Below are 23555 nucleotides of genomic sequence, written 5' to 3'. Positions count from 1 at the left end.
TTGTGCCATTAGATTCTTTGCAGTACCCTGCAAGATTAATTTCATGATTTGCCATAGATCACATTGTACTTGACTGACTTGTATTGCGGCTTGCCCATGGTCTACAAGAGAATGGGATGCACTCTCGATGGCCCAACTAAGTGGGACTGTGCTATTTTCGATTTCAAAAAGTGTGATCTAAGTTTGGACACCGTGATGAATATGGAGTGACGCCACTTGAAAGTTTTAAATGACCGAAATGACAAATCACACGAAAGATTGATGATAATCGATAACAAGATGAATTATGAGGAATTGAATATGGTACCCAACTTGGAAAAGGATCGGTTATAAGGAAGAAGTGAGAGATGTCAAAATTCCTTCTCTTTCTCTCTTGAATTTTAACATAAGTTCTCGTAAACACCACATAAAAGTACACGTGGGCTGTACAGTGGGCTACGCTGTATGGGTCCCATGCCTCAATTTAATGCTAAAGCTGGCCCATTCGTGGGATGCAAGCTGGTTGGGCCCGGGGCCCTGTACTGTGCCTATGAATAGTCTCTTTCTTTCATTTATCCTTTCATCTTTTATATTTTTTTATTATACTAATTCGATTATGTCTTCCACTTTTTTTTTTTGAAAAAAAATAGGGAGTTTATTATAATGGGCAATCACACTCTTCCCGGGCTCCAGAATTTTTATCCACATAGCTACCCTCATAGGACGCGACCCCCCACTGAGACACTTAGTGGACATCATGGGATAGCTTATATGAACTCCCCGATTCGTGTACACCTTCCTATAGATATTTCTAGCTACGTATAGAACTCTTACATATTGAAAATCCAATGAGCTTATATGGGCTTGAGCCCATTTCCACTTATAAAGTCAAGCTGATAAGTGTTGGCACACAAGTCTCATATAAACCAATATATTTTTATTCATCTTTTCAATGTGGAATTAATATCCTTAACACCTGCCATCACGTGCAATTTGTGGTCTATTTTTGCTTGCACGTTATCACATGCCCTTAAACACCCGCCCTCAATAAAAGATATTGAACCGGGCTTCATCTTCCGTGCTCGGGCAATGGAGGACTTACACGAGGCGTACTCTTGGTTGCACTCGGACATATTGGGCTTGACGTGGTGTGGGTGTGTATATGTGCGTTGGCACGCATATGCGTAGTCTAAACTCTGATACTATGTAAAATACTCACCAGGTCTATATGCAATAGGACTTATCTCCAACCCAAAAACTCAATTTCTTATGAACTTGTAGAATTCCTCTATTTTCGAGACTTAACTCATTATTAACTCTCAACACCCATCCTCTTATATTTCTCATGTGAGATTTAACTCATTCTTAACTCTCAACACCCGCCCTTATGTTGCCATGTGATCTTAAGCACCTACCCTCAACAACTGACCGCGAGCCAGGCATTGTTTTCCATCACAAAGAGATGTTAAACCCATACATGTGCGTGCGAAAGTATAACCCGCTTATACGGATTTGGGTTCATTTTCACTTAGAAGTTTAAACTGATAAGTATTGGTATCGAAGTATCATATAAATCAATGGATTTTAATTCATCTTTTTAATGTGAGATTAATATTTTCAATGTTACCTTGGTTGAACTGTATTTGCATGGGAGGAGATTCGAACTCAAGACGCCCAACACAACTGTCCCAAGCCTTGGCATCAGGTTGCCAGGCCTTGATGGTATATGTCTTCCCCTTGACTTGGTCTTAGAGAGGGGTCTCTCTGGAATCTGATAGGGTTTCTTATCCTCAGAAGTAGAGGGTCCGGATGTCCTTTAACAACAACAAAAAAGGAAATGTACGTGTGTGTATAAATCTATACATATATTTACCCACATAAATATATTATACTCTATATTGGCTTCCACTGGAGAGTGCAATTTTTCTAGAGCACTTTACCAATTTCTAGACTTAAGAGTGAATCATCAACTTAACGAGAAAAACAAGGAAATTATAATATAAATAATTTGATATACTTTAAAAAACTACAATATATGAGAAATGAGGTGTAGTGCAGTGGCTAACACTCTCACTTGGTAATCTAGAGGTTCCAGGTTCGATTCTCCTTAGTGGGACTACCCTTGCCCCTTTATTTAGATTTCTTTTCCATTTCCTTGTACTAGGTCATGAGTCTTCTATTATAACCGAAAAAAAAACTACAATATATCTTCAATATTTTTAAGATCTTGTAGATTAAGCAGAGGTTATTCTTTTATGTTGTGTATGTAATTGTAGTCTATATAAATAAAAGCACCCTTCACACTAATCATGTATGTGAGTATGAGTGTTTCCATTAATCTCCTTTCTCAAGTTTTTGTCCTGTATCAAAGTGTAGGTTGGATAATATATCGCACGCATTTAATAAATTCTGCGCTAATGGGCATTCAGAACTAATCAAGGCAAATATATAAGGGGAGTATTGGATACGAAATACATAAATCATATAACATTTTAGATTAGACGGTTATAATTAACCACATAGATATTAGTTAATTTTAGATATAAATCTACAATACATTAAACAGCTGCAGGGCGAAATCAGTAGGTACTCCATAATAGTTAAAATAACCACAATTAGTGTGATTTTCTATAAACCTATACAAGAATGATCACCATTGTTAAGAGACTTTTGCTATGTTTGTTTGCAAAATGATATTTAATGTAGCTTAACTTTACTTTGTTTTTCTCTAAATTAAACAATATAATCATTACTTTATATATTTTTCTTTAAATTTATTTATTTGTTGGTTTTTTTTTCATGAGAGTGAGAATGTGAATCACGTGGGAATAATTAATGGAGTAGAAAATGAGATAAGGGAGGAGGGCTGGGGAACAGGACAAGGCGGGTACGATGAGAGTGACGTCTATGTCACCATTACATCTTGTGGTCCCATTAAATGTCAGCATGGCTCCCCTATTTACGGAAAAACCCGATATTAATATTGTGACGGGAAGTACAAATCCTTATTTTATCGGAAAAAAGCATATGAACTCTCTCGTGCTCGCTCATGTATCTAGTATGAGATAGAAAATGAGAAATAAAAATTCATATTTACTTAACTTTTGTATCTCTTTATTTCAAATCGGGATGATGAATACAATACTTTACCGAGCATCTTTTAATTTCTCAGCTTTGTAAATCTTTCAAAAAAATAAAAATAAAAAATAAAAAGAAAATCTATCATCGATTAGTAGGTTGTGGGCTTCACTTCCAAATACATTTTCATTCGAGACTTGCAAACTTTTAATTTGAGATAATAATTATGATGACTATATTGACAAGATAGTCAAGGATACTCCACTGAGTACGCATTGTCTTAACTGTACAGGTTTTCAATTAATCTCTATTGAGATTTTAAATCCCACATAGAAGAGTTAAGGAAAATTTAATATGTTTATATAAAATCGGGTATTACAATCTATTAGTTCGAATTTTGAGTTGGAGATGAGTCTAATCGCGTATAGACTAAGTGAAAAGTTTAGATGGCAGCAGAGTACTTGTGGCTCACACTCTGCCACTCATACTAGCCAAACACAATTATGGAACTCGTGGTCGTCAATTAAATGGGCTTTTAAGAGATTTGACACTCTGAGTGCTTGTAAATTACAGCGGTGATTGCAGAGAATTCTTCCAGGCAACTGGCGTATGGATATGCCGATCCTATTAAGAGTGTTAATCAATCTATGGTTATTTTATTGCTAGATAGAGCTAGGATATATGCTCGGAGTCACAATAAATGAGAAACAAGATGGAAAAGAAAAATCTATACATTTCCTAGCTACTAGTTGCACCAACTTGTTGAGTAGACTGTCAATTTTGTCATTAACTTATACAAGTTGTATCAATTGGGTTCCTCAAAAAAATGTTACATAAATTCAGTCTCAAGTCACATCAATTTCGTCCCTGATCATATCAATTTAGTCCTTGGGCACATTAATTTCGTCCTTGATCATATCAATTTGGTCCATTGTCACATCAATTTAGTCCATCTGCTTGGTCACATTAATTTAGTTCTTACTTGGTCACATCATTTTGCTCATTGACAACGTCAATTCTTTACATAAAAAAGATCCATCTAGTCTCTCCCTCGTTTTTACTACTATTGTCTCCGAGCCAATTACGGAGTATTCATTCTCATTGCTCAGACATCTAATTCTTGTCTTAGTGGCTATAAAATACTTATACATAGCACTACTATTTAAGATCAGATTTCGAGCCAAAAACAAAGAAAGAAGTTAGAAAAATGCAGTTGAAATTTGATTTTCACAAGGTAGAAATTTCATAAAGCCATATTTCTTCAATCGCGCAACGAAATTACAAGCCGTCAAGTGTTGTAGCTTCCTTACGATATGAGGAATCTGTCTATATAAATTTTTGGACCAATATTGACTCTATAAGAATTTGCCATTAATGATCTATAAAGTTTTCTCTTTATAAAACACAGGAACAAATTCTTATAGAGTCAATATTGATCAAAAAAATTATATAGACAGATTTCTCATATCATAAGGAAGTTACACCACTTACCGGCTCATAATTTCGTTCTATTGTTTAAGAGATATTACTCCATGAATTTTTTGCATTGTGAGTGAAAACCAAATTTCAACAACAGTTTTCTAACTTATTTCTTTGCTTTTTTCCTCGAAACTTGATCCTAAGTAGTAGTACTATGTATAAGCTTTCTAGAGCCACCAAGAACACAATAATCAGAGGTCCGAGCAATTAGAACAAATGCTCCAAAGTCGGCTCGGAGACAAGAATAGTAAAAGGAGGGAGATGCCATAGTGACATTTTTTTTTTATGTAAATAATTAATATTGACAACAACAAAAAATGATGTGACCAAGTAAGAACTGAATTGATGTGACCAAGCAGAGAGACTAAATTGATGTGATCAATGATCAAATTAATATGATCAATGACAAAATTGATGTGCTCAAGGACTAAATTGAGGTAACCAAAGACTAAATCGATGTGATCATAGACGAAATTGATGTGACTAGAGACGAAATTGATGTAACTTGGAATCGAACTGATGTAATATTTTTATCAAGGACGCGATTAATACAACTTACATAAGTCATGAATGAAATTGATGTGACTAAGAATTAAATTTATGTTACCAATAATTAAATTGATATGATCATGGATAAAATAGATTTGACTTAAAACCAAATTGATGTAATATTTTTTTAGGGACTCGATTAATATAACTTATATATAAGTCACGGACGAAAAAGATGGTTTTACTCTCAACTTGCTATAACAAGAGAGAGGGTTTCCTGTTGGGCCATAAAAGGAATCCGCTCATTCTTTCTATCTATCTATCTATCTATCTATCGGTTCAGTCTCTCTGTCTCTCTCTATCTTTACCTGTCTCTCTCCATCTTTACCTGTCTCTCTCCGCATTTATTTCCTTTCTTTTAACAAGAGCAAAGGTTGTTCCCTGTGGCTGGCGGTGCAGTACTCTCTCTATATCAGCAGCCAGAAGCAACAAAACAAGCTAAGGAACAGAAAGAAATTTATAACAAGGTAATAATTTAAATAAATTTATAATTAATTTGATATGAACTGAAGTGTGGCCACAATGTATATGTCCCTTTTTTTTGCTGAATCACAATGTATATGTCCTCCCCCTTCCATTTCCCCACCCCCTGCAACTTGCTCTGAGTCATGAAAGCTGTGATTGACTCCTCTTCTTTGGTATCTCACTTCGCTTTATCCTCTTCTTATTCTTCTTCCTCCTCCTCTTCTTGATCAGCTAAGCTTGGCCCATGATCCATTGACTCCATTGCCTGCTGTTCCCCTCATGAAGTTCTTCTTCTTCTTCTTGTCTGCGAGCATATATGTCAAGTTAGCTAGCTAGGGTTCTTAGGTTTGTTTCGTAATTTTCTCTGGATACATCGGATCTTGTCGTTTCTTTCCTGCAATCTGAATCCTGTGTGCTTCTTCCATTGTTCTCCTTTCATATTTATAGAATTCCTTTCTTTTGATTATTTTAGCTTTCTGTGTGTGTAAATGTTTGTGAATGGTCAGATTTTGTGACTCTAATGTCTTCCAATATTCTTGGCAATATTTTCTCCTCTACTCATGAGCATCTTGTATGGAGTACACTTGGTCTTTATATGAATAAAAAATGTCCTGTGATTTACTCACTCGCGATCATATCTGCCCTCATACGTATATAGATCTACATTTTTTAACGGAGCTTAATTAAACTAACAGCCATTCATCACCATCATGCAGAAATTAATCGATTGACAAACGGCCATCAATATTTACCAATACCTAAGTACCATTTCTAAATTTTTTTAATATTTTGCTCTGATGGGATAAGGTTAATTTATTTGTGTGGATCTCGGATTTTATATGTGCCAATCCATGGTAATTGTATCTTTCCCCCCATTTATTTTATTACCTTTGATTACTTCGCGGCCAAAGAGCAAATATGGCTGAGTGTTCTAATTTTTTGTTTTATGATGTTATGTTATAGGTTGAGGAAGAAGGGAAGGATGACAAGGAAGAGAACAGAGATAAAGAAGATAGACAACCTGAGCGCGAGGCAAGTGACCTTCACTAAGAGGAGAAGAGGGCTCATCAAGAAAGCTCATCAACTCTCTACCCTCTGCGATGCCGAGATCGCCCTCATCATCTTCTCTTTCACCGGCAAGCTCTTTGAGTTCTCCAGCTCTAGGTATTTAAATTAATTTTTTCCATATCACTAATTCTCTCCCCTAGCTAGCTACTTAAAATTGTATTATGTAGTGTAATTAGGCAATCTTTTGCTAAAGTTTCTTTTTTTTTTTTTTGAGGAAGGTACTCATAGTATTTTGTCTATATGAATTCACGGATCTTATTCCGAAGAGTATGAGACAGAGAGGACCGGTGTAGTGATATACACACACACACACTCAACATTGTGTGGGTATATCAGTGTTTGTAAACAGATATCCCCTTAAAAACTGCTGATTTTAATTTCTCAAAAATTCTCTTGCATATCTTCTCTAGTTCTCTTTGTAATTAATTTATGACCCAAGTAATCAACCGGAAAACTCGTTCCAGCTAATGTACTTTGTAATGTAATATTTAGAAGCTTGTGCTATTCTTAATCAATGATCACAAATGATGAGATGTGTCATCCAATATGTGCATATATCATGCATTTTTCAGATTATGTTCAAATTATTGATATGTAATGGGGAAAATCTCAGAAATATATACCTTAGATGTAGTATATCATGTATATACATCCATTGTTAACTATTATGAAAAGTCTTATCACGCACAAAGTTTACATTATATGGTTGTAGTGGATAATATATTCATATATAACATGCGTAAAGATATATCTATCTTTCTGAAATTTCATATTTTGTACTTTTGGCATTCATTTGTATTCATATTTATATGTGATTGTGAAGCCAGAGTATATCTTGTCAAAATTTCTTTTATTGATCGATTTCTCGAGAGGTTTCGGCCCGTGGAAAGTATCCTAAAAAATATGATACAAATGTTTCTTTTCTTCTTAGCTCTGATATCGATAAATGACTTGACTCTAGGGCTGAGGCACTCTTCCATTTTTATTGTCTTAGTACTGAACAGGTAATCGAGAGGCATATCAATCTGCCCTCAGAGAAAAGTCTAGTGTAAGTGGATTTTCTCAGTCCAATACAGGTCTCATATTAATGAAAGGCTGTGCGGTTAAACCAACATGTTGGACTATGCATGTAGTGTGTTTTACAGAATTTCTTTCGAGCATCACTGGAAATGACCTACCGACTAAAATCGAAATACCATAAAACTACAATCTGTGTCTTCTCCTTCTAGTATTACATACTGAAAGAATAATCTTCATGTAGCAGTGAAGAACTTCTCAAAAGCTGGTTTCTATGATGAAAAGGTTAATGTCATAACTCTTCTAAGCTAGTCGCCAAAGCTTTGGAACCATCACGAGATTACTCTGGACGAAAAAATTCTGAAACTATAATGTGCCGGTCTCCACTCGATCAGCTTATGTGCACAATTACGAGTTCCGGACGTCAAATTTTCAATCATTCTTGTTTTAGTACACAGTACAAGAAATAAGGTTTAATATCTGAATACAAGGTCTCAGTTGCTGGAGTGGTGTTGTCTTAATGCAGGTAGATGATATCCCATGTGCCTTAAGGAAGGATCTCACCGATAGGGCTCGCGAGCTAAGGTATATATACTATTTTCAAATATCTGTTATTTATATACACACACACGCATGAAAATACGTAATCGTTCCTTACTTTATTATAAGCTGGTAGTTTAGCCTTTTACACCGTGAAGCGAACTAGTGACAATTCATTTATATGGGATCGGGAAGATCTACATGAATTGAATCTTGATCAACTAAATCAACTTGAGAAGTCACTCAAAGCCAGTCTGCTCCGTGTTTCAGAAACCAAGGTATACGTATGTACATTTTATCATCAGCATCCCTATTTTCTTCCCTTTTTCTCGTTCGGGGCCTCATTACTTAACCTGCTATTTTTTTGTAAAGAATAATTATCTTTTTCTAACATGTGGGACGATGACTGTGATTCTTGTCGCACCCAGGCCGGAAGGATCATGAACGAGATCAGTGCCCTAAAAAAAAGGTTTGTTGTGCATTCAACAATGATCTACATTTTTATCTCTATTAGGAATGGGCTATGTAATTAATTAAGCTCTCCATTAGGCAATCAAATGTCAGTAACCTTAACTAAGTTCGTAATATAACACAATTCTTTTAGAATTTAATATTTTTTCTTACTCTATAAAAGGACGAATATATATCACATATTTGAAGTCATATAAATCGTTTTATACTATAAAAGACATGTACTATCAATAAAAGAAATCTAATTATTATTTATTTTTACCGTTGATTTCGGACGTTGAAATTATGCAGGGAGCACAGCTTCTGGAAGAGAACAAGCACATGAAAATGGTAAGAGCAAAGAAAATTTCATCAATGGCTAAATCGCAAATATATATATATATACATTTATATATATATATATATATACATACACACACATCCATCTTGACAAGAAGCCAGATACTGCATGTATTCTTTTCGATTTGCTGTTTTTATTCTGGTCTCCTCCTCTTGTTTTGTGGCTTTTTTCTATTATGCCCCAAGAAGAAAGGGTTATATATATTTTGCAGATGGTGAAAATGCAAGAAGCAACGAGAGTTCCTCGAAATAACCATTTGTCAGGAGATTATGATCACTCATCAGCTTATTCTAATAACAACTTTGATACATCTCTCAAGCTGGGGTTAGTTTGCTCTAATTAATTGTTTTCTTGGGACGATTGATGTATGCGTGCATCTCTCTTGAACATCTTTCTAATCTCTCGTAAAACTTACTCATGCACGTGTTTTCTCACTAGATATGAATATCTAGCGCGGTTGATTACAGGTGAAGAAAAGGCAAATTCCTATTCTAGCCAAGAAAGATAATAACTTTTAGATTTAATAGACTTACACATCACCGTCTATCAACTCGTACTTTTAATTTAGAGATACATTCAAATTCTTATAGGTTGGGGCTGAATTTAATTTTGACTTTTACAATTATTTTATTATAACTAAAACGTCGTAATATGACTGGTTCCTTGTGAACTTCTGGGTAACATCTCGACTGGGGTTTCTAGGGTTGGATCACATGCAACATGACCTATTAGTTATTTTACAATGTATATGCATATTCATATGTATATATATGTTGGGAAAAAAATTTGGTTATTACAAAAGGCTAGAGTGACATTGTGTTACTGTGACATGCGATTCCACCCATTGAATGCACGTGAAGCCCGCGGGGCATTGTAACATCTGACAGTGAGAATTGCGGTGTCACGGTAATACAATGTCCGACTAGAATTTTTTTACAAAACATGTAGTCCACTGAAATTTTACCGGACAAAGCTTAGCTTTTCACTGTTGCATAGTCTTCTCGTACATATATACACATGATGAATTTTTCTTTGGACTTAAAATTTTAAAAAAGAAAAAGAAAAAAGAAAAGTATCATCTGGTACCTTTTTTTTTTTAATCTTCTTGTTGTCCTTTTTCTCGACAAGATCGAAAGCATTAAACCTGAAGCATGTCATGTTGCGTTGCAGGTTGCCTTTCCGACAGTAGATTGTCAGATCAATGACGTATTCCATTTGCAATTGAAAAGTGTCCTTCAACAATGCGTAAATAGAAGGATTACAATCCGGTCGTTATCTTATCGACATGTATTCATAAGTCCCATAAATATATCAATAATTTCCTAAAGTTGTACTGTTTGTCGCTGTTCAAACAGGTCTCGGATGTTATTTATCATCTCGGTTCAATCCACATTTTCAATTACCACTTCCATTTTCGTTATATCAGGAGTATTACATACCATGCCCGTGTCAATTGTCGACTGAGCTAGGGGGTTCCAATTTAATGGACGTTGCCGAACCATTATTCAGCTCGAAATCATATGACCATTCTCTTTCTAGGCAAAGCTCAAAACGCTGGAAAAATATTCCAGCATTGTTACAGCATTGTTACTGAGCTATGGCTGCGAGGAAACTATTCAGAGATTATTTGGCCAAAAGGGTTTCTTCGAGATCCATTGGAGGGGGCGCCAGACGTTACTGCTCTTCTTCTTCCTCTGCTTCTTCATCTGCTGCTGCTTCAGAGTCTTACCCCAGAATCCATCATTTCTCCAAACGAGTAAGTATCAATTTTCAGACGTCTCTCTCTTATATAATTGAATTTGGATACTTACTTATCGATAAAGTTTGAATTTTTTTCCTAATCTGTGTAAATTTTTGGTGGAAACATTAGGCAGCAGTAATACTTAACACTGACGTTTTCACTTGCTACTAAATGCGTCTGATTTTATTGAATAGTCGAATTTCACCACGCTGAAGCTAAAGCTTGAGTTGGTGTATGGAATAAATCTGGTTTTTGATGGATGAAACTCAAAGACAGGAGTGTTGAGAATCCATTTTACTGGTAAATATGGTCATCTTATTCGAAAGGCCGCGAAGGGATGCTGATCCTTTTATTCATACAAGAAGAGGAAACGTAGTGTGCATCAAATGGGTCTCAAGAACAGCACAGGGGTTATAATTTATTGCAGCATGGAGTTTATTTCATTTGTTCTTGTTTTTATCTTGCTTTGTTTTGATCATTGTGATTCAAAGGGGAGACTGCTGACTGGAGCCACCATAGGATTGGTAATAGCGGGCGGAGCTTATGCGAGTACTGTAGATGAGGCAACTTTCTGGTACCTTTTGATCTCTGAATACCATTTCAATTCTCTTTAGCTTATGCGAGTACTGTAGATGAGTGCTGTAGGTTGTCCTTGCTCTCCGCCTCGATGGACTGGTAAAGGTGGTGGTATAAGCAGGTAAAGGTGGTCTTGTTTCCATTTATTCAGCAATTATCTCGTTAGCACTCAGACCATTTGTGTATTTTATTGCTTTAAATTCGTTACACTCTCCAAATCAGTGGTGAAGATGCATACAAAAAGAAAAAGAGCGGGTGCGACTCTGGTTCAGCTTTACACAGGATTTGCTTATGGGGGTCCTGCTCTCATTCCAAAGATAAAGGTACATCTTCTGTTGAATAAATTTACATTTAGAATACTGAATCATAAGGCCATAATACCGTTGAAGGTTTGCACTTTGCTTGTGCTTGGGTATAATGAATGAACCCTTTTAAAGCACAGACTGTTCATCCAAGACATTTAGTTGAAGGTAGTTACGAGATATTGGAGTTTAATGATAAATCAAAATTTCTTATCATGTAAGTGCTGCGATAATTGAGTTATTATAAGTTGTCCCTTTTGACAGCCCCTACTGTCCTGGATCAGACCGTCTGGCCCTCTCAGACAATCCCTCCCAAGACCTTAAAGTTTTCTCATATTGCTCTCCACCAAATTAGAGTACAACACCAGTTTCTGTTGGAGTCTCCGATGATACCGCCAGAAACATTGGGAGCCCACCTCTTAAAAGTTCTAGTTGAATGTGCTTGTTTGATTGTTTGTCTTACACAAAGATATCTTTATCCCACAACAGCTACGGATCCTTTGAAAGAAAATACCACTCTCTCCTAATAAATGTTTGTTTAAGGTTGTAACATGGTCGTATTGAATTTTATCCTAGGCTGAACTATCCGAGTGCTTAGAAAGGGACAGTTTCAAGAACATATTGGAAGCAGTGGGGACAGATTGCAGATAGTGTTTGCAGGTTTCCTTCACTCGGCCTCATGATCTTCACCCATTGGAATGAGTTCTCCATTTCATTTATATATATATATATATATATTGACTCAACTTATGAAATGTTTTGATTTCGAATGTATTTCCATTTTCTTGTCATTCCCTTTTTTATTTCGCCCTTCCTCGTTGTTGGGTTGCAGATCTTTCTTTGCTTGTATCATACGAGAATTTTGTTGTCTGTTAACAATGAAGTTGTGAATGGATAATAGATTTGTGCCAATAGATTCTTTGCAGTACCCTGCAAGATTAATTTCATGATTTGCCATAGATCACATTGTACTTGACTGACTTGTATTGCGGCTTGCCCATGGTCGAGAAGAGGATGGGAAGCACTCTTGATGCCCCAACTAAGTGGGACTATGCTATTTTCGATTTCGAAAAGAATGATCTAAGTCACACACTCCCTAAGTCCTAGAGTTGTTACTTGACATAGCCTCACAGGGCGCGGCCCCCTACTAAGACGCTTAGTGGACAATAAGGGACCGCTTACATGAGCTCCCCTGGTTTGTGTATACTTCCCTACAAATATTTCTAACTACGTACATAAATGTTACCTATTGAAAATCCAATGGGCTTTTACAGGCTTGGGCACATTTTCACTTAAAAACTGAAGCTGATAAGTGTTAGTATCCAAATTTCAGATAAATTAATGAATTTTGATTTATCTTTTTAATTTGAGATTAATATCCTCAATACTTTCCCTCATATGCAATGTATAATGTATTTCTACATACTCGTTATGAAATACTCTTAAATACCCACTCTTAACAACTGACCTTGAGTGGGGCTTCATTTTCCGTGCTCGGGTGTGATGGGACTAACACGAGGTGCATTCTTGGCTACACATGGATATATTGGGCTTTGTATGCACCCGAATTTTCATCTCGTCGGGGCACGCAATGCGCGCGCCTATGCAACGCGGCTTGGGAGTGTCCTCCTTCCCGGGGACGCGCGACGGACGCACGTGAGAAGGAGTCGCCACTTGCCATTTTACGACCCGAAGGTCGAGGACCGGCAAGTTACCCGGGTCTAGGGGTACATGGTACACCTAATTGCTAAGGCATATGGTCTACGAAACCTAAGGTTCCGAATTCGGGGGTTCTGTTACATGCGAGCCTATATCTCGCATGCCCTATCGGTACTCTAGCTTGTCTAGGCTTGCCATTTTAATTTAATTACCGCTTAATTAAGTTCCGCTCATCTTACGCGTTTTGACACCGTAAATTCGAAGGAACACTCCGACCGTCCACTCTTCGACCGGGATTCTTACATGAATGAATGTACAATATAAATCCTTACATTGTCCTCTCAAATAAATAAAATACAAGTTACAACAACTGAATCCCGGTCGAATTGCATTCGGTTATTATTCCACTCGTGCTCACCGTGTGGTTTGAAAAGACCGAAATTGAAATTAAGATGCGCGCTCAGTGTTGGGGAATTGAACCCCGTGATCTACGATTCGGGCATTGGACCCCCTATGAATCGTGCCCTGAAGGATCGGGCTCGATCCGCATAACAAACAAGTGCAAGAATGTTAACAAGCGGACATAAATAAACAAACAATGGGGTTTTATTGTTGCCGAATTTACGTTAATTAACCAATTATTAACCGAGGTATCTTGGCATACAAATCCTACCCTAAAGCAAACAAAGTGGGTACAAGGTGTGAATCGATCAAGGATCGCCTCGGGAAGGTATTTCGCATTTGGCATTATTTTCAAGGACTTAATGTTCGCGACGTCTGTTGTCAAATCTTGTGTTTGTGGGTTGCTTTTAGAATTGTTCTATGTTATGACACTACGTTGTTACAGGTTATTACCGAACATTGATTCCGCCCGTACATCCTAAAACCTAGTGCCTATCCCACTATTGCCCATTTTGTCTTAGCCAAGTATACAATTAATCCGGTATTTGTATTTTGAGCCAATCCACCCGAACTAACTACCCGAGACCATGCTAGAATAACAAAAACTCATCGGTCGGATAGGGCGGGCTATGCAGATGAACCTGCGCCTAGATAGGTAGCCCATCCCTACCCTGATACCGCATGTTTCTTTTATTCTAACCCTAGGGGGGGTGTCGCCAGGTTGCAAATAGACGATTTTGCCCTTGAGATAAAAATTGTTTTCGGGAAAGAGAGATTACGCTGTGCGGGCCACCTCGGCCTGTGACCGGCGCTAACCGATCCCCTGGACCTTCCAGGGTTGTCAAGAACCCTAAAAGAGCCAAAAGATCTGTTAATCTATCCGGAAGTGATCTAAGAAGAACTTCCACGTCCCGACCTGAGTTTCTTGAAATCAGGTGAGGCCTCGAGTCAAGACGCGCAAGTCCTTGCTAGACATCCATGTCACATCGAACTACGTGTCTCGAGTTTTATAAAATTTGCAAGTTTTGAGAAGGGCACCAACGCATGTTTGCAACCTATCGACGCGTGTTACCGGTTTATTACCAATTCGTACAAAATTATTAGGGCCAAGTGAATTAATTAATCGTGTGAACGTCCAATTACCCCGTTAGTGAAATTATTGATTAAATTAATTAATGTTTTGCCAAATGCTCTAAATATTCGGGTTTCGGACTGTCAAGCCGATCATTGATGGACCGTCCGGTGCGAATCCTAATTCCCGACCACCTTAGGATTTAAAAATTAATTTTAGGTCGTGTTTGCAGGATTAATCCGATTCATGTGAGGTTTCGATTAAAACGAGAATAAAGCATTTAAGCACGGATCAAGAGCATATTACCACATCAAGCGCGACGAACATACAAATTTACATAACCGGTGCCGCCATGATCATGATAAACACATACAAACATACGCATAAACATAATATCAACGAAATCGATAAAACGACACCGATTCATGGAAGCGGAAAATCATGCAAAGCACACACGTTGTCATGCCGTATACATATAATTACAGGAATAAAATATTTAAACAGGGCACATACGTTGTCGGTCGGTGATCCAAGTAGGAAAGGGGTGGATATCTTAAAAATGTCCAGGGACTTATATGAATGATTTTAAAAGAACAGGGACTGATTTGAAAATTCGGATAAAGTTTCGGGGATTGATTTGGAAATTCAGGAAAATTGGGGACTGTGTAAGAATTATTGAAAATGTCCCAGGACTCCCTTGAAACGAATTTGAAAGTTTGGGCTGATCTGAAAAGTGAAAAAAAATGCCCCAAGGACTGAACTGAAACGACACAAAAAGTTCCGGAACTGATTTAGAAAATTCTGAAAATTTCGAGGATTGATCTGGAAGTATCAAAATGACCGGGACTTGAACGGAAAATAATTTTAAAATTCGGGGCAGATCTGAAAGAGGCGAAAATGGGCCCGGGACTAAACTGAAACAACTTGAAAAGTTCGTTGGAATGCTTGAAAAATTCTGAAAAAATTCAAGGATTGAATGGGAAATGGTACAAATGACTGGGACTTGGCTGGAAAGAATTTTAAAATTTGGGGCAGATCTGGAAAAATAAAAATGCGTCCTCTGGACTGAAATGAGATAAAATGAAAAGTTCGTAAAATCGAGTTCGCGACGAATCCGATTACCCACACGACCCAATAACGCTCATTTCACATCATATTCGTCCAAGCAAGCATAAATATTCAGAAATGGAGCCCTAAACATGCCACTAAATCGAGGATTTACCTAGTTCGGGAGATTGGAGGTGAATCTGTAAAATAAAAAAGTTTAAAAAAAATTTAAAAACGCCGGACGGGTTGGGCTGCTAGAGGGGCCGGATTGGGCCGAATTTGGCCAAACTGGGGTATCGGGCCGAACTGGGCCTTTGGCTGCTGAACTGGCCCGATGAGGACGGACTGGGCCTGACTGGACAGCGGTTAGTGGGCCGGACCGGACCGCGATGGCTGGGCCGGGCTGGCGTGCGCGGGCCGAGCTGCTGGATGGCGTGCCTGTTCAACCCGAAAAAGAGAAAATCGACCCGGTTAATGTCGAACGGGAAGCCGAGAGAAAGGTGAGCTGAGGGAGCCCGGAGATGGGCGAATCAGCCGAGCTAAGGGTTCGCTGGGCTGAGGGACGAGCTGGGAATTTCCGGGCTTGAGAGTGAGTTGGACCGTGGGCGAGCTCGTGGTTTCGGGTGTGAGCTGGGGTTCCGGAAGTTCGAGCTTCCTTTCTTTTTATCAGTGAACTATCGTTCTTTCTCTCAAAAGAACGAGCTGCCGAGAGAGAGGGAGGATCCGAGCTGAGGGGTCCGAGTCCGGGAGCTGAGGGCGGATCGTCAGAACGAGCTGAGGGAGAGAATCGGTGAGCTGAGAGTTTTTTTTTTTTGGGTGTCCTCGTCTGTGAGCTCCCGGGAATTTTTTCTGTCCGCCCCCCCATTTTTCGTGTGAGCTTCCGGTTTTGTTCCGGAATCGAGAGAGAGAGAGAGAGAGATCGCGTGCACGAAATCCATTCGCGTGTGCAGAGGAAGACGTTGGCGTGTGCAGAGGAGTTGGCGTGTGGCAGGCTCGGGTGCAGCGGCGCGGGAGGCTCGGGTTCGTCCCTGCCAGGAGGGAGAAGAAGAAGGAAAGAAAAGAAAAAGAAAAGAAAAGAGGAAGAAGAAGAACAGGAAAATAAATGATGAAAGAGGAGCAGCGGTCAGAAGTCAGTGACTTCTGACCATTGCTGACTTTTTTTTTTTTTTTTCGAATTTCAAAATCGACGCCCGTATAAATTTAAAAATCTCGTCTTCTTGATCGGACGTCGGAAAAATAATTCGAGACCGCCATCACGCTTCGAAAAATTTGATGATCGATATTACGCGATAAAATTATTTTCAATCTCGAATTTTGTCCCGAATTTTGAAAATTGACGTCGATGTACGCGAAATTTGAAAACGTCCAAAAATAGTATTATTTTTGAAAAATCATAAAATTGGTGCTAGATTAGGAAAATGTGCTATCTCCGAAAAGTCGTGAATACTCGGGTAATTAATCGGAAATACTTCCCTCACGGGCGGCAAAAAAACGACGATTCTGCCCCTCTGAAGCCGGTGGACCAAAATTGGGTGCTGACAGGCTTGACATGGTGTAGGTGCACGTACGCGTGTAGGCACATATATGCGTAACTTGGACTCTGATACCATATAAAATATCAACATGGCCTATAAGCGATTAGTTCAACCTCCAACCCAAAAGTTCGAGTTGATTGATTATGGTACTCCATCCCTTATAATCTTATGAAATTTCTCTTTATATTTTTTATGTAGAACTGACCACGAGCCGAGCATTGTCTTTCATGCTCAGGCAAGAGACGACAAATGAAACTAACCACGAGTTCCACACTCGAGCCTAACTTAACACGATGCGTATTCATGGTTGTCTCGAAACTGGATCTAACCACACTCAGGCCAATACGGACGTATTTTTCAGCTACCCACACACACAAACGTTAAACCTGGCGTGGTGTAAGTCCACATACGTGCATTCGGAAGTCTATAACCTACTATGATACTATATTGAAAATCCAATGGACTTATACGGACTTGGACTTATTTTCCCTTCAAAACTCAAACTAATAAGTGTTGGTCCCAAACCTCATATAAATTAATGAATTTTTATTCATCTTTTCAACGTGGGATTAATATTCTAAACATTATCTTAGAAAAATTTTAATTGTATGGAATGAGACCCGAACTCAGGACGCTCAAGATAATTGTTCCAAGTCTTACCACCAGGCTGCCAAGCATCGTCGGTATATTTCACTTGGTCTTAGAGAGGGGTCCTTTTGGAATCTGATAGGGTTTCTTATCTTCAGAAGTAGAGGGCTCTGATGTCCTTTTTTATTAGCAACAAAAAAGGAAATGTATGTGTGTATATATATTATACTTTACATTGGCTTCTAAAGAGTGCAATTCTTCTAGAGCACTTTACCGATTTCTAGGCTTAAGAGTGAATCATCAATTAACCGAGAAAAAAAGGATATTATAATATATATAATTTGATATAATTTTAAAAACTACAATATATCTCCAATATTTTTTAGATCTTGCATATTAGTAGAGGTTATTCTTTTATTCGATGAATGTAATTGTAGTCTATATAAATTAAAGCACCATTTGCACTAATTATGTGTGTGGTTGCGAGTGTTTCCATGAATCTCTTCTTTCTAAAGTTTCTATCTGGTATCAAAGCACAAGTTGGATACTGTTGCGCACGCATTTAATTAATTTTGCGCTAATGGGCACTCAGAACTAATCAAGCCAATATATAAGGGGAGTACTTGTTAAGAAATATATAAATCATATAACATTTTAGATTAGACAGTTATGACTAACCACATAGATATCAATCAATTTTAGATATAGATCTATAATATATTGAGCAATTGCGGGCGAAATCAATAGGAACCCATAATAGTTAAAATAACCACAATTATTGTGATTTTCTAGTAACCTATACAAGAATGATCGCCATTGTTAAGAGATTTTTGCTATATTTGTTTACAAAATGTACTTTTTTCCATAATAGTTCAAATTCTCTCGCATACTTTTCACAATTATTTTTGCCTTTATCTCCTTAAATCAAACTTAATTTCGTTACCAAATGCAATATTTATGGCTTATATTCATAGCTTTCAATTTTATTTATTGTTTGGTTTTGGTTTTTCATGAGGGTGAGAATGTGTATCCCGTGGGAATAGTTAATGGAGTAGAAAATGAGATACGGTAGGGGGTCGGGGAACAAGGCAAGGCGGCTACGATGAGGGTGACATCTGTGTCGCCATTACATCTTGTGTCCCCATTAAATGTCGGCATATCTCCCCTCTGTATGGAAAAGCCTGATATTGATATTGTGACGGGCAGTGCATAACCTTATTTTATCAGGAAAAAGCATTTGTACTTTCGTACACGCTCATCTGAATTTTCTGCATTGTGAGTGAAAATCAATTTTCAATCACATTTTTCTAACTTATTTATTTGCCTTTTGCCTCGAAACTTGATCTTAAGTAGTAGTACTACGTGTAAGCTTTCTATAGCCATCAAGAACACAAGAATTAGAGGTCCAAGCAATGAGAACAAATGCTCTAAAGTCTGCTCGGAGATAAGAGTAGGAAAAAGGAGGGAGATGCCATAGTGACCTTTTTGATGTAAAGAATTGATGTTGACAAGAACCAAAATGATGTGACAAAATAAAAACTGAATTGATGTGAACAAGCGGGGGGATTAAATTGATGTGATCAAGAATCAAATTAATATGACCAAGGACAAAATTAATGTGCTCAAGGACTAAATTAAAGTGACCAATGACTAAATCGATGTGATCATGGATGAAATTGATATGATTAGGGATGAAATTGATGTTACTTGAGACCGAATTGATGTAAAATTTTTCTCAAGGATTCGATTGATGCAACTCATATAAGTCATGAATGAAATTGATCGTTTAAGGTTTTAGGGTATAGGGATGAAATTGATAGTTTACTCCCAACTTGCTATAACAGGAGAGAGGGTTCCCTGTTGGGCCATAAATGGATTCCTCGCTTTCTATCTATCTATCTTCTTGATCAGCTAAGCTTGGCCCATGATCCATTGACTCCATTGCCTGCTGTTCCCCTCATAAAGTTCTTCATCTTCTTCTTCTTCTTGTCTGCGAGCATATATGTCAAGTTAGCTAGCTAGGGTTCTTAGGTTTGTTTCGTAATTTTCTCTGGATACATCGGATCTTGTCGTTTCTTTCCTGCAATCTGAATCCTGTGTGCTTCTTCCATTGTTCTCCTTTCATATTTATAGAATTCCTTTCTTTTGATTATTTTAGCTTTCTGTGTGTGTAAATGTTTGTGAATGGTCAGATTTTGTGACTCTAATGTCTTCCAATATTCTTGGCAATATTTTCTCCTCTACTCATGAGCATCTGGTATGGAGTACATTTGGTCTTTATATGAATAAAAAATGTCCTGTGATTATTTTCTAGGTTTATGAGATTTACTCACTCGCGATCATATCTGCCTTCATACGTAGATAGATCTACATTTTTTAACGGAGCTTACTTAAACTAGTAGCCATTCATCACCATCATGCAACAATTACATGGGTCCGAAAGATGAGTTTTTCTTATATTGGGATTTAATCGATCCGAAAGCTGAGTTTTTCTTTACCAATACCTAAGTACCATTTCGAAATTTTTTTTATATTTTTCTCTGATGGGATATGGTTATTTGTGTGGATCTCGGATTTTATATGTGCCAATCCATGGTAATTGTATCTTTCCCCCCATTTATTTTATTACCTTTGATTACTTCGCGGCCAAAGAGCAAATATAGCTGAGTGTTCTAATATTTTGTTTTATGATGTTATGTTATAGGTTGAGAAAGAAGGGAAGGATGACAAGGAAGAGAACAGAGATAAAGAAGATAGACAACCTGAGCGCGAGGCAAGTGACCTTCACTAAGAGGAGAAGAGGGCTCATCAAGAAAGCTCATCAACTCTCTACCCTCTGCGATGCCGAGATAGCCCTCATCATCTTCTCTTCCACCGGCAAGCTCTTCGAGTTCTCCAGCTCTAGGTATTTAAATTAATTTTTGCCATATCACTAATTCTCTCCCCTAGCTAGCTACTTAAAATTGTATTATATAGTGTAATTAGGCAATCTTTTACTAAGGTTTCTTTCTTTCTTTCTTTTTTTTTTTTTTTTGAGGAAGGTACTCATAGTATTTTGTATATACGAATTCACAGATCTTATTCCGAAGAGTCTGAGACATAGAGGACCGGTCGAGGGGAAAAAAGAATTGTTAATACATATATATACATATTTTGTTAAAGCTATGTATCAAAGTACTGAATGAACAAATCAATGATCAAGACTGCCTCCCATATGTACTGAAGAATCTTTGGGTTTTGGTGAAGTTAGATCTTCAATGTTTACACATACACACACACACACTCAACATTGTTTGGGTATATCAGTGTTTGTAAACAGATATCCCCTTAAAAACTGCTGATTTTAATTTCTAAAAAATTCTCTTGCATATCTTCTCTAGTTCCTGCTAATGTACTTTGTAATGTAATATTTAGAAGCTTGTGCTATTCTTAATCAATGATCACAAATGATGAGATGTGTCATCGACATGCACATAATGAGTTGTTCATCTGGATTTTCATAGATAATCACGCAGTCATTACAATATTTTCATACAATTTTCAATTTTCCAAGAAAATCTTCTAAAAAGTAGATGACTACAAAAAATACATCTACTTACATAGAATTGAAATGATTTTTCTAAGAAAATTTTCTTTTCCACTATTCAAATTTGTGGATATTAGAAAACTCTTTTTTTAGTTCTCTAATTTTTCATTAGGCAATTCTCCTCATTTCTAACTTTTAATATATGACTTCCCTTTCTTCTTTATCAATCATCATTTATTTTCACAATATTTGAGCCCCAATACTAAATTAGTGATTGATTTACTATGAATTACGATTTTCTAACTTTAACATTAATAAATATATTTTTGTATTTTTCAGTGGAGAAATAAATTTAGAAAAGGAGAAGAAAAGTGAAAATTAGTTCTCTAAAAGTAAACAGGTTGTACGCTTCCAATATGTGCACATATCATGCATTTTTCAGATTATGTTCAAATTATTTATATGTAACGGGGAAATTCTCATAAATATATACCTTAGATGTAGTATATCATGTATATACATCCCTTGTTAACTATTATGAAAAGTCTTATCACGCACAAAGTTTTCATTATATGGTTGTAGTGGATAATATATTCATATATAACATGCGTATAAATATATCTATCTTTCTAAAATTTCATATTTTATACTTCTGGCATTCATTTGTATTCATATTTATGTGTGATTGTGAAGCCAAAGTATATATCGTCAAAATTTCTTTTATTGATCGATTTCTCGAGAGATTTCAGCCCGTGGAAAGTAACCTAAAAAATATTTGAAAATATGATACAAATGTTTCTTTTCTTGTTAGCTCTGATATCGATAAATGACTCGACTCGAGGGCTGAGGCACTCTTCCATTTTTATTATCTTAGTACTGAACAGGTAATCGAGAGGCATATCAATCTGCACTCAGAGAAAAGCCTCAACCCCTCTGCTCAGCAACAGGTAAATTAAATTAATTAGGATTGCTTCACTCTTCTCTTCACTAGATTGATAGTCTAGTGTAAGTGGATTTTCTCAGTCCAATACAGGTCTCGTATTAATGAAAGGTTGTGTGGTTAAACCAACATGTTGGACTATGCATGTAGTGTGTTTTACAGAATTTCTTTCGAGCATCACTGGAAATGACCTACCGACTAAAATCGAAATACCATAAAACTACAATCTGTGTCTTCTCTTCTTATGCATAACAGACGTTTAGGAATTCCCTTCTAGTATTACATACTGAAAGAATAATCTTCATGTAGCAGTGAAGAACTTCTCAAAAGCTGGTTCCTACGATGCAAAGGTTAATGTCATAACTCTTCTAAGCTAGTCACCAAAGCTTTGGAACCATCATGAGATTACTCTGGACGAAAAAATTCTGAACCTATAATGTGCCGGTCTCCACTTGATCAGCTTAATAATTCTTGTTTTAGTACACAGTACAAAAAATAAGGTTTAATATCTGAATACAAGGTCTCAGTTGCTGGAGTGGTGTTGTCTTAATGCAGGTAGATGATATCCCATGTGCCTTAAGGAAGGATCTCTCCGATAGGGCTCGCGAGCTAAGGTATATATATTATTTTCGAATATCTGTTGTTTGAAGGTTGCATTTGTCGTCATTACTGGAGACAATCGGTCCATGAATCAAGTATGTATATATATATATACACACACACATGAAAATACGTAATCGTTCCGTACTTGAGATCGGGAAGCGAACTAGTGACAATCATATATATGGGATCGGGAAGGACAGGCACTTGAGGGGGGAAGATCTACATGAATTGAATCTTGATCAACTTAATCAACTTGAGAAGTCACTCAAAGGTATACGTATGTACATTTTATCATCAGCATCCCTATTTTCTGCCCTTTTTCTCGTTCGGGGCCTCATTACTTAACCTGCTATTTTTTTGTAAAGAATAATTAATGTGCTTATGTCTGTAGCAGTTTGTTACTAAATATCTTTTTCTAACATGTGGGACGATGACGGTGTTTCTTGTCGCACACAGGCCGGAAGGATCATGAACGAGATCAGTGCCCTAAAAAAAAAGGTTTGTTGTGCATTTAACAATGATCTTCATTTGTTTCTCTATTGGGGATGGGCTATGTAATTAATTAAGCTCTCCATTAG

At 37.2% G+C, this 23555-nt stretch overlaps 3 protein-coding genes across 5 annotated transcripts; all 3 read left to right on the top strand.

Annotated features, from left to right (window-relative positions):
* Positions 1–5609: 5609 nt before the first annotated feature.
* Positions 5610–8205, top strand: LOC116194549 (MADS-box protein SVP-like). Its single transcript, XM_031523396.1, has 4 exons — positions 5610–5723; positions 6514–6714; positions 7613–7666; positions 8162–8205. Exons 2-4 carry the CDS (start codon positions 6533–6535, stop codon positions 8163–8165), a joined length of 240 nt encoding a protein of 79 aa, XP_031379256.1. The 5' UTR covers positions 5610–5723; positions 6514–6532; the 3' UTR covers positions 8166–8205.
* A 1968-nt stretch (positions 8206–10173) lies between these two features.
* LOC116194548 lies at positions 10174–12602 on the top strand. 2 transcript variants are annotated; one of them, XM_031523394.1, is made up of 3 exons: positions 10174–11424; positions 11526–11626; positions 11870–12175. In XM_031523394.1, exons 1-3 carry the CDS (start codon positions 11360–11362, stop codon positions 12130–12132), a joined length of 429 nt encoding a protein of 142 aa, XP_031379254.1. In that variant the 5' UTR covers positions 10174–11359; the 3' UTR covers positions 12133–12175. The 2 variants fall into 2 exon arrangements, 1 of the variants encoding a protein (XP_031379254.1); XR_004154458.1 differs by lacking the exons at positions 10174–11424; positions 11870–12175 and adding an exon at positions 12182–12602 and having other exon boundaries at positions 11431–11626.
* Positions 12603–19789: 7187 nt separating this feature from the next.
* On the top strand, positions 19790–23337 carry LOC116194547 (MADS-box protein SVP-like). 2 transcript variants are annotated; one of them, XM_031523392.1, is made up of 5 exons: positions 19790–19939; positions 20613–20813; positions 22309–22381; positions 22930–22988; positions 23178–23337. In XM_031523392.1, the coding sequence occupies exons 2-5, from the start codon at positions 20632–20634 to the stop codon at positions 23320–23322; spliced, it is 459 nt and encodes a 152-aa protein (XP_031379252.1). In that variant the 5' UTR covers positions 19790–19939; positions 20613–20631; the 3' UTR covers positions 23323–23337. The 2 variants fall into 2 exon arrangements, with proteins under 2 accessions (XP_031379252.1, XP_031379253.1); XM_031523393.1 differs by lacking the exon at positions 19790–19939 and adding an exon at positions 20399–20503.
* Positions 23338–23555: the final 218 nt, after the last annotated feature.

The sequence above is a fragment of the Punica granatum genome, chromosome 2, assembly GCF_007655135.1.
Source record: "Punica granatum isolate Tunisia-2019 chromosome 2, ASM765513v2, whole genome shotgun sequence".
Taxonomy (NCBI): domain Eukaryota; kingdom Viridiplantae; phylum Streptophyta; class Magnoliopsida; order Myrtales; family Lythraceae; genus Punica; species Punica granatum.
The sequence above is the reverse complement of the archived record's forward strand: the minus strand, read 5'-3'. Positions and strand labels throughout refer to the sequence as shown.

Bases quoted from the DNA above. Each gene is read 5' to 3' on its own strand.
- LOC116194549 (XM_031523396.1), top strand. From the start codon at position 6,533: ATGACAAGGAAGAGAACAGAGATAAAGAAGATAGACAACCTGAGCGCG. The intron at 6,715-7,612 runs GTATTTAAATTA...TTATTGTCTTAG, and splicing joins TTTGAGTTCTCCAGCTCTAG to TACTGAACAGGTAATCGAGA.
- LOC116194548 (XM_031523394.1), top strand. From the start codon at position 11,360: ATGAGTGCTGTAGGTTGTCCTTGCTCTCCGCCTCGATGGACTGGTAAA. The intron at 11,425-11,525 runs GTAAAGGTGGTC...TCTCCAAATCAG, and splicing joins AAAGGTGGTGGTATAAGCAG to TGGTGAAGATGCATACAAAA. The intron at 11,627-11,869 runs GTACATCTTCTG...CCCTTTTGACAG, and splicing joins CTCTCATTCCAAAGATAAAG to CCCCTACTGTCCTGGATCAG.
- LOC116194547 (XM_031523392.1), top strand. From the start codon at position 20,632: ATGACAAGGAAGAGAACAGAGATAAAGAAGATAGACAACCTGAGCGCG. The intron at 20,814-22,308 runs GTATTTAAATTA...TTATTATCTTAG, and splicing joins TTCGAGTTCTCCAGCTCTAG to TACTGAACAGGTAATCGAGA. The intron at 22,989-23,177 runs GTATATATATTA...CGGGAAGGACAG, and splicing joins GATAGGGCTCGCGAGCTAAG to GCACTTGAGGGGGGAAGATC.